The following is an 11,173-nucleotide window of genomic DNA, read 5'->3' on the forward strand; positions in this document are numbered from 1 at the left end:
GCTAGCTCCGACATACTTCGACTGGCAATGCGAAATAACCTTTCGCAAAATAAGCAGCGGCGTTAAAGCATGTCTCTCTACTTTCTGGTACAATACTTCATCCGCTTCCAAACTGTTTGGGTTATACTTTGGGGTGTTTCAGTTGTCATGGATTGGTGCGATCGGATAGGAATCTCAGCGGATGAGGTGAGCGTTGAGGCATAAACAAAAGTTGTTTTAAGGATGATTAGAACTTAAACTTGTTGTCGAAGATTGGCGAAGATATACGAACATGGTCAATACAGACACTAAAGTTGATAACTGTATTCGGCACAGTTATAAAGTTTGTCTTGAGAGTATGAGACCACGTTTCAGCTTGATATTATGATGGTAAACACTACTATCCGAAGTAACAACTTTGTACTTTGTTATATAGATTATATGTTAAAGCATGTTAGATCATATGTTAAAAACATAGTTAAATGTCTCCTGAGTTACGATAAATAGTCTACATATCTAGGGTTCAGGAGGCTTTGTCACTTTTCCTTTCACAGTATATAGACGCTCTTAATAAAAATATTTAGCTAAGGTTAATGTTGACGGAAGTTTTCCAAAATATTCTAAACGTGCCCCAAATGGTCTCTTTTTCTCAACGCGGATTTGCATTAGTAAATTTGCATGTTCGCCTCGTGCACACAATAGAGGATTGTCCTAAATGTATCATAGTGCAATAACGATGTGTTCGTCACGCTGTGTAATGTTAATGTATATTTTTTAATAACACGTTATAACTGTTAAGACGCATCTGTTGCACGCAGCATATTTGGGCGTGTTCCAAATGTTGCACGACTCTATGATGCTCACAAGTGCTGACTAGAGGGGCTGCTCACTAGGTTTTGAGACGCGGCCACAGTTCTGCTGAAAGATGTTGGGGGTTGTTTCATCACTTTTAGACCTCTGGGTCGCCTCATCTTGGGACTGACTGTCTTCACCAATAATAAACCACTTAAATCCCATTTCACTGCCACTGTCAAGCCTAGTGTTGCCTTCCTCTGAGCTTCATTATGCCCTCTTTGCTCATCAGGGAACATCACCAGAACGAAAGAGTAAACCTCCCCTCTACCTTTAAAATGGTGTAGATTGAGTTTTATAAAAAAAAATCTACAATTAATAAGCTTCATTTTATATAACTTTTTATATTATTAAAAAAATAAAGTAATGCAGAGAGAAAATAGATGTACATGTATATGTGAAATGATATGTATATGTCTAAATCTATAACCAAAGATACAAAAACAATATTATGAATAGTAAATGTCCGGTAAGAGTAATTGATAATAAAAAAATATTAAAATGTAAGTGTGTGTATACATATTCATGCATCAATTATATTATTATTATTTTATTATCTTTTCTTCTGTCCTAACTAAATTCTAAATGCATGTGACAATTGGAACATTTGTACATATTCACATCTGATTAACTTTGATGTAATATGCCAAACTGCATGATGCTCTTGCAAGCAAAGGAAGTATGGTGCACCCAATGTTGTGTTTCTAGTTGTTGTGGTTACCGCTCACACATTTCTTCCTAATGTAAGAAGGAACCTGTCACATGGCATTTGTGGAAATAGAATGCACTGTAAAGGAACTGTGTTTTGACAAAACCACAGAAAGGAAGGTATTGCTAAGTAGATAAATAAACCACAAGAGGTGAAGCTGGGTGACTGTTTGTATAAAGATTTCATTCAAATGATTGTACAGCATTGAGAACTCCTATTTCCTTAACATATAATCTCAAAAAGTGTTTTTGTTCTTCTTATTTTCTTGTATAGCTATGATTTAGCTGGGTCAAGCCAGAGCCCAGGAGTCTAAGATGAGCAGTAAGCAGGGACGGAGCTGCATTCACCCTCTTGTTCAAAGTAATATGGAAGGTGCCACTGGGCTCCCTAAAGTCGACAGCCTAACACACTATTCCCATGACAAACCTCTACCAGTAAGCAGAGCTTATTTCCCATACTCTCTTGGTGGACAAGACACACTTGACTTTCCTTCTCCATGGGACCCTTCAAAAACCTGTGTGAGAAATGGGCCAAGCCCGGGGATTCACTCATCGGTCACTGAAGGGTCAGTTACAATTCCAACCATTCACAGGCCTGATAAAGAGTCTTTTCCTGTGGATGTTGGTGGTGGACGCTGTGCTTTACCTCAAGAGTTGGCAGTGAAACAGAGGTTGGCCTATTATCCCAGACTGCACAGTCCCAGGGCAGCTGGGGTCATCTCACCATTGGCAGATCCCAAGGGTCACATTGGAAGATCAGATGCAGAAAGCTGTGTTGGGTTGGCTATTCCAAAACCGGTATATGTTCATAGTCCCTGCTGCATTGAGCCTGGATGCACCGCAAGGCATAACTACGGTGTGGAACGTGGACCACAAAGGATGTCCCCTCGCATATATGGTGATGAATGGGCTGCTCATTTTAGCCGCATGGCCTATCTGCATAAAAAGGGCCAGGAAGCATTGGTGCAACAGAGGATTTTGCAGTTAGAGTATGACGCGGATGGTATAATGGACGGAAAGGCTGAGAGTTACCATGGTATCCGATCAAACGAGCCAAGAAGGTCACTTTCTTTAATGGAACCAAGTTATACTTACAACACTGCACATCAATTTATTGGTTCCACACCAGAGTACTGCCAACGTGCCCCAATTCCAACACAGATATACAAGGGTCTTCACCATAGTTATGACCCAAGGACATTGGCACACCGTGGAGTTCCTTCAAAAGTATATCAGGATCATCCTCACATATCAAAATACACATCAATTGCTCCGTGTCCCAGTGTCTATTACTCTCAGAGTCACCATGAGGCTTACAGAGCAGATCCCAACGTTATTACAGACGAGCATGGTCGGCATCATCACATGGGCCAGTTCCATTCACCTCGATCTGACTTGATGTCACCATCCTGCTCTGTTGCCCCCCCACACGGTCTGATGATACCAAAATATCCTTCTTATCATCCATATGGAGTACATTGTAGGAGTAACCAAGCACCTATGCACGATGGGCCACCTCCACATTTCCCAGTGCATCAATCAGAGCGACCACTTGATTTCTCTGTACGAAGGGTTCAGACACCAGACTCCCCTCGGGAACTTTATAGACAGTCTGGAATTTCTGAGACTTTCCATCCTACTCTGGCCCACTACAGACATTCCAGTAACACCACTACTCTTGAACACTCAGAGATGTCTGAAACTGGCTTTCTTGTAGGCAGTTCCAAAGAATTTCCCACAATTTCCCGTGAAGATGAACTTAAGATAAGACATTGTGTTTCAGATCCATCTGACAAAGATGTATTAGCTAAAAGGCCCAGAGAGGAACTTGAATCAGACATGGCCAGTAAAAAGCAAAAGATTGACTCAACTCATGCTTTGTCAGATAATGAGCCTCAGTCCCCGTCCTCCCCACCCATGCCAGTTATTAATAAAGTTTTTAGCTTGGCTCCTTATAAAGTCTATTTCGAATCTACAGGCATGTTGGCTTCACTAAGGAATTCAAAAAGTCTACAGCCACAGCCTGAGGCGACACAGCTTAAACAAGAGCCGGAAATTCAAAACTGTGATCTAGATTCAAATTCAGGTGAAAGTGACCTCAGCTTGAAACAAGACATCCAAATGTCACCAGCTAACAGTGAAGCTCCAATTGAAATGCCAGATACTGTAAAGATAAAAAAAGAAAACTTGGATCCAGATGAAGTGACTTGTCAGTCGGAAATGAAAGTGAGCATTGCTGAGGAAATGAATCATCAGACGGACAATTCTGAGGTCAAAAAAGAGCAAGGGGAGCCAGACACAAGTATATCTGACTCTCGTCCTTGTCATGTTGTAGTAAAGAGTGACTTTGAAGAAAAAAACGATCCTTTCTTATTAGAAAAGTCTGAATCTTCAGCCACATGCAAGACTGAGAATGCTGTGAAAGACAACATGGACTCCAATCCAGTTCTTAAATTGCCCTCAACACCTCCAGTGCCCCCTCCATTGACTAAATTCTCCCTCACTAAAATCCAACCTCATTGCCTTAAATTGGCCAATTTCAAAATTGTCATCCCTGATGTCCTTAAAGCTCCAGTAACCCAACCTGTTGAGGTTCCTCAATCTCCACCAGAGGCCAAGCCAATTATATGTAGCAGCAAACATGCCCGTCATCAGTTTATGGAGCTTCATCAGTCTCTCTGTAGACTCGTATGCTTCCACGTTAATCAAACCCCTAGTCAGGAGCTCAGGGAATGGTTATGCACACTGGACCTTCAAGAATCAGGCAAAGATCAAAAGGTGTCTTGTCTCTTGGGGTCAAAAATAAGAGAAGTATGGCTGAAAGGTGATGAGATGGAGGTGGCTCTTAAAAAGGTGGTCTGGCAACTTCAAAAGTATGTTGAAAGCCACCAGTGTCCCTTTCCTCATGTCATGAGGGCCGGTGCATTGTTCATTCCCATGTTGGTGGTTAAAGAGGTGCTGTTTCCTCAGATTCAAGGTGCATTCATAGACCAGGTCCTTCAGGAGCATCGGCTGGAGCTCAGGCCCACCACCCTCTCAGAGGAGAGGCAGCTGACGCAACTCCACAGAAAGGCCTTCTCTTCCAAACTCCGGAGACTTCTGTCCCTTAAACATCTGCCAGATATATACCCTGATGTCCTCAACCTTCTCTACTACACCAATGTCTGCAAGTTCCTTGGTGAGTGCTGGATGATTGACTATTATTAGCATAAGACTCATTACGTTTTTAACCGTTTCATAAATATTTGGATGCAGAAAATATTGCTATCATATCAGTTAATGGCCAATATCAGTGTTTATTAATTTAGTATGAGGTATTTAATTTTTGGATATTAAAACAAATTTCCATTTTTACATTTAGATTATCTTTGTTGCCAAGTAACACTAACCTAATCAATTAAGTCAATTGATCAAATTTAACAACACTGTTAAATGTAATCTTTAGCAAATCACAAAAGGAATATACATCTTTCATATTGCAAAGTGTACATGTTTTATATATATATATATATACATATATATATATACAGTACAGACCAAAAGTTTGGACACACCTTCTCATTCAAAGAGTTTTCTTTATTTTAATGACTATGAAAATTGTAGATTCACACTGAAGGCATCAAAACTATGAATTAACACATGTGGAATTATATATGGAATTATATACATAACAAAAAAGTGTGAAACAACTGAAAATATGTCATATTCTAGGTTCTTCAAAGTAGCCACCTTTAGCTTTGATTACTGCTTTGCACACTCTTGGCATTCTCTTGATGAGCTTCAAGAGGTAGTCACCTGAAATGGTCTTCCAACAGTCTTGAAGGAGTTCCCAGAGATTCTTAGCACTTGTTGGCCCTTTTGCCTTCTGTCTGCGGTCCAGCTCACCCCTAAACCATCTCGATTGGGTTCAGGTCCGGTGACTGTGGAGGCCAGGTCATCTGGCGCAGCACCCCATCACTCTCCTTCTTGGTCAAATAGCCCTTGATGCCTTCAGTGTGACTCTACAATTTTCATAGTCATGAAAATAAAGAAAACTCTTTGAATGTGAAGGTGTGTCCAAACTTTTGGTCTGTACTATATATATATATATATATATATATACTTACATTTATTTATTTATTTACACACACACACACACATATATATATATATATACACACATATATACATATATAATATATTATTTATTTATTTATGTTTTGACAAAATAGTACAGAATTTTTATATCAACAATGTACTGGTTGCCGGCCGTAACATGAAACATTTCATGAAACATTGCTTTCTATCTATTAGTAGTATTTTACTATTAGTGCATTTCTAATAAAATTGTATTTATTAAGACATTGCTTATGTTTGGATCTGACTGATAATATGGTGATGATGGTATTTTTATTATTGTTGCATGAAACATACTGTGGCATATTCAGTTACAGAAAACACTCTTAAGTATCAGACTTGTGGTTCTATTTTATTTGTTCTGCAACAGGTTTCTTTTAAAAGAAGTGGTCACAAGGACCGAAGACATTCGACAAACTTTTTATTTTTATTTTCCAAATTTTATTTTATTTTATTTTAAATTCACAAATGTATTACTTGGGGTTTAATATCATAGTCACTTGTATAGTACTTGGAAGGATACATGTGAATACTGAAACTTTGTGTTATAAGTTTAGTAATCTTAATTTTCAGTTCCACATTTCTAAAGTAAGCAGAACTATTGTGTTGACTGTTGGATTTTACTTTGTATAAGATCTTACAGAGATCTTACTCTTTAGGTAGAAGGCTTAATATTATATAATATTAAAGTTTAGTCCTAGATCAAAAAATATATATTTTATATATAATTTGTTTTTGTTTTTCTTTTATTACATTAAGATCAGCCATACATTGTGCATACCTGTGGTTTTAATGTTCATGTTTTATGATTTTTTTTTTTTAATCATACTTTTGTCATATTTTTTTTGATTTGAAACACTTGTTTTTGCAGATTCCACTGGTACAGATGGTGTCCAAAAAATGACCAGGTACCTTCTTATTACTTTGTCCCCAAAACTCCAATCACAAATCGTATTTGTTGACCGTTGTAGAGAGGGTTGTAAATCTTTGAGCTGCTCGTGCAATCGCAGGTCCTTGCTTGTGCAATTTTGTTGCAGGTGTGTTTCTGATCAGATATTGTCTAGAACGGAACAATGATATGCTTTAAAAAATCTTTCAGTTTCAGACACGTACATTTCAGGGAAGGAAGTTTTGTAGGTGTGCACTTTTGTAGGTGTGCTAAGGCGGATGGAGGATGGAAGGTGTTGCCATATGCACTAGTGTTGTATTTCTCACCTGCAGTGCCATTACGTTGCTCCAGGTTTTGACAGCTGTCTGTCATCAGTTACAGCACTCAATTCGTTTTTTTGTAGGTGTAGTAGTTATTTTTTCTTTTTAAGACATCCTTATTTTTTTTATTTTTCTTTGTTTCCAACTTTTTCTGCCATGTTCTATCATTTGACGCCTTTTTAAATAATTTCTGACACATTTTAAAATTGCTCTATCATCTGTTATATTTCACCAAATGGCATTTTTTTATTATTGGCATGGTTAGGTAATATTTCTTCTATTATTAATAACCAATTTGATCACATTTTATTGATGCTATTGTCATGTTACCACAAGAATGTTTCTAAAAGCATGTGGAGGGAACTGGAAACAGGGTCTTTATATGCTTTTTAATAAATCCAACAACATTTCACTCTGTGTAACATTTTCAAAATTCAGGCACCAGCCTAAGAATATCAAAATTCAGACTCATTTACCCCAACAGTACCTCATAATGTATAATTATTTTTTTGTCTTTTATGAAACACAAAATATATTATACTGGCTGCTCTTTTTTTTTGAATAAAAAAAAAAAGCACCATAAAGGTACAATATTAGCTGAAAATCATGCCTTACGCTTGCAAACAAAATATGCTCCAAGTTGCTGGGAAAGTTTCTTTTTTTTTTTTTAGAGAGAGAGAGAGCTACTGTTTGGATGTGTTATTTGCACCCTTTGTTTGAGTGATTCTATTCTTGAGTGGTTGTCCATTTTCTGAACTAAAGCTGAATAAATGATAATTCTATGCAAACTTTGAATATGCTAATGAGTCTTAAAGGGATAGTTCACCCTGAAATGAAAATTGTGCCATTTGTCTTTCCAAACCTGTATGACTTTCTTGTTCCGTGTTAAAGAAAGAACGATATACAGTTTTGGAATAACTGAGTAAATTATAACTTTTTGGTTGAACTATCCCTAATCTGCTTTAGTCAATATTAATCCATTCTAAGTCTGGTTAATGTTAATATTTAATAATTAACAATGATTAATTGTTCTTTAATTGTAATCTAGCTTTAATAATTGTCAGTCAAGAAATGCTGTTACTAAATTCCAATTCTTTTCTTTTTAAAGGAGTAGAAACCAGCTTAACATTCAAGAGAGAGAACACGGACAGCTCAGATGAATCAGCCGCTCGTGTAAATGGCACTGAAGAAATCTACCTCGGGTCCTCCAGACCTCTCACACCGGAAACCACATGTGTGGACAAGCTGGAAAAACTAATTTGCCTGAAGAGAAAGAAAGGCAGAGTAAAGATTTCCTCCAAGAGGACATTTTTAGAGGAGACCAGTTCATCATCACAAGAGGATGAGTTCACTGAGAAACCGGCGAGGTGGAGCGGCGTCAGTTCCTTAGATAGAGATGAATGGGAAGGGTCTCCTGTGTCTTCCAGTGAAAGCGGACCACATGTGGAGGTAAAGATCGAAGGTGAAACCCAAGAAGAGCCTGAGAACTCTGCCTGGGGGCGACCTTTGACCTCGGATGACGACTTCTCTGATAGCACTGGTGAAGAGACCGAAAGCACGTCATTGGTGTCTTTTCAGAGCTCAGCAGAATCTCAGGGCTTGTCCAAAGGGCCCTCCAGCATGGTCCTCAAGCTGAGGAAGGTCTTCTACAATAAGGGTCACGGGGGTAGAGTCACCCACTACCAGAAGGTCACTGATTCTTTGGAAGCTCCGGCAAAGTTTAGATGCACAGACAGTGACCATTACAGAAAAGAGAAACACAAATCATCCCGGCACAAAAGCCACAAGAACAGGGAGTTTTCTTTCAATTCATACTCTCAAAGTCGTCCATGCCTCTCCGAAAAACATGGTTCCAAGCACCAACGTAGATGGGTCCTGCGCTCCGCTGTGCAGTCTGCCCGTCTGGCGTTGGAGCATCAGTATCCTGACCTGGTGGGAAAGAGGATTTGGCATTTGTATGAGGACAACGACAAAAAAGAAGTGTGGTACAGAGGAGTGGTGCTGCGCGTCCATGAGCCACATACCAACCCACTGAAAACTGTATTTGAGGTCAAATATGATAGTGAGCCTGAGTGGCAGTACTATCTTGAGCTGCTGTTAGACTATAAGAAAGGATGGTTGAAAGTGAAGGACTAAGTCTGGACCGTATTCATGTTTTTATTTTGCACCCATGAATTCACTTTGAATTGATGAGCAGTGAAGCAGTCAAATGTTTATAAGTCTTGGGTTATTCTTTGCGACCCAAAAACTTGACATTAACATGACATTGTTGTATGTAAGCAGACATGTTCGGTTTTAACTCTGCTTTGTATTTCTGGTGTCAATAATGTTTCAGTTGTTACTTGTGAAGTTGTTGCCCTTTTTATAATGTTGGCAAACATTCCCAGCAGGTGACATGTTGGTAACCGTGTTTAAGCTTTCCATGTAATTGAATGAAAGGGAATACTGTATAGCAAGATGTTTAACCGTTTACAGAATTATTTTTATATTGGCTGCTGTCATGTGTTATATACCGGACTTAACGCCTTTAAAAATTCCATATATTTGGGTTGTGCAAATTCCTCATGAAGTGCATTTTTTATTATTAAAACTTACAACACATATGTTTTTGTAAGTAGAAAAAAAAAAGATAATTTAACTTCATATACTACCATTCAGATGTAAGGGTTTTAAAATATTTTTGAAAGAAGTCTAAAGAGCAAGGCTGCATTTATTTGATCAAAATTACAGTAAAAACAGAAATATTGTGAAAGATTACAATTTAAAATAACTTTTAATATAACTACTGATGGAAAACCTGTTTTTTTGTTTTGTTTTTAGCAGCTTGACTTCAATCACATGATCAGGAATCATGCTGATTTTTTAAAGTTCAGAAGAACAAAAATAATTTGAAACATTTTAAATGTCAACTGTTGTCAACTTTACTGTAATTTTTGATCCGTTTAATGTCCTGAAGAAAAGTATCCTTTAAAAAAACACCTATACTTTTGATTAGTACTGTATCTAAAATTTTGACTTTAACCTCTCAGTTACCTTTTTATTTTTCTGAAATAAGTGGAAGCGGAATAAGTGGTTTCCTTGTGAACTTACAGATCAAATTCTCAGGCAACAACAACAAAAAGTGATACGCTACAGAGAAATGTCAGTCATTTGTTCTACATCCCATTTGTCCTGTAGGTTTCATTTTCAAAAGAAATGGCTAAATATACTCGAAGTCTGGTTGAGTTGAGCAGAGTTCAGGTACAACACATCTGCCTGTAATTATCAAGAGCTCCTGGAGATTAAAATTCTGGTTCAGTTATGTTCGGTTAGGGTAAGAGATGAATTTTGTAGAAAAAAATGCGCTACGGGAAAAGGATCGGGGACCTCTGGTTTAGTTGAATCAGTTAAGATTGGTCTCCCTCTGGTGGACATTTACATTGTGAACATTGAAATCTAACTCTAAAATGTCTGTTATCACATCCATGTGCTTTATTTGTGGACTGCATTAATCCTTTGGATGAGATCCTGTTTTATATAAAACATCATCTAGTGTTACTGACAAACAATCCAAACCAACATGCGTCAAACACACTGGCTTGAAATAAACACAAAAGCACACAAACTAAAGCAATGTTTGCAACATGTTGCACTTTAATATTTGTTTTCTTCAAAATGAACAACTAATTTCTTACACATTTGTACACTATGTATATAAGAAATCAAAAAATTGAAATCGCATAAAGAAAGGATACATGTAGAAAAGTATTAAAAGTTTTTGGATGTCTCAACAAAATGAGAGTAGCTGCTTTTTGTTACCGTGAATGTTAAATTTGGATGCTCATGAACTCCCAGACATGATCAGATAGGAGGAACTGAGAAGCAGTGGCCGGAGGGGGATAGAAGCAAAAGGATTAATAGGCAAGAACGCAAGAGAACGCTATTTGAATGAAAAATGCATTTTAGGAGATTTATTTTTCATGGAGCACATTTGAAGTACAAAAGAAGAAAAAAGGAAGAAAGAAAAGCCAATATATCGGTCGCACTTCCAGCAGAAAGTGGGGGGGGGGGGGGTCACCAGTTTGAGACTGACACTTTGGTGTTGTCTGAATATGCCAACTTCATCTGCAATGACACTGTCCCCACTGTCAGTACTTCACTGATGGTCACGGTGCATCCACACACAATTTGTAAAATTTTGCATGAACAAAGTGTACACCAATGCAACATCACAGTACCAAGGTTACATCATATATTCCCTGCAAATAATATCATGACTCAAACGGTCGTTTGGAAACCATTGCGGGTGCAAACGTGATTATTTGACACA

The 11,173-nt window shown here is 37.9% G+C and overlaps 1 protein-coding gene across 1 annotated transcript; it reads left to right on the top strand.

Annotated features, from left to right (window-relative positions):
• Positions 1–8,616, top strand: LOC132156167 (uncharacterized). Its single transcript, XM_059565060.1, has 4 exons — positions 1–186; positions 1,814–4,717; positions 6,527–6,563; positions 7,973–8,616. The coding sequence occupies exons 2-4, from the start codon at positions 1,855–1,857 to the stop codon at positions 8,022–8,024; spliced, it is 2,952 nt and encodes a 983-aa protein (XP_059421043.1). The 5' UTR covers positions 1–186; positions 1,814–1,854; the 3' UTR covers positions 8,025–8,616.
• The last annotated feature ends 2,557 nt before the right edge of the window (positions 8,617–11,173 follow it).

This window comes from Carassius carassius, chromosome 13 (genome assembly GCF_963082965.1).
Source record: "Carassius carassius chromosome 13, fCarCar2.1, whole genome shotgun sequence".
NCBI classification, from domain to species: domain Eukaryota; kingdom Metazoa; phylum Chordata; class Actinopteri; order Cypriniformes; family Cyprinidae; genus Carassius; species Carassius carassius.

Coding starts and splice junctions, on each gene's coding strand:
- LOC132156167 (XM_059565060.1), top strand. CDS start 1,855: ATGAGCAGTAAGCAGGGACGGAGCTGCATTCACCCTCTTGTTCAAAGT. Junction 4,718..6,526: donor CAATGTCTGCAAGTTCCTTG/GTGAGTGCTGGA, acceptor TTGTTTTTGCAG/ATTCCACTGGTACAGATGGT. Junction 6,564..7,972: donor GGTGTCCAAAAAATGACCAG/GTACCTTCTTAT, acceptor TTCTTTTTAAAG/GAGTAGAAACCAGCTTAACA.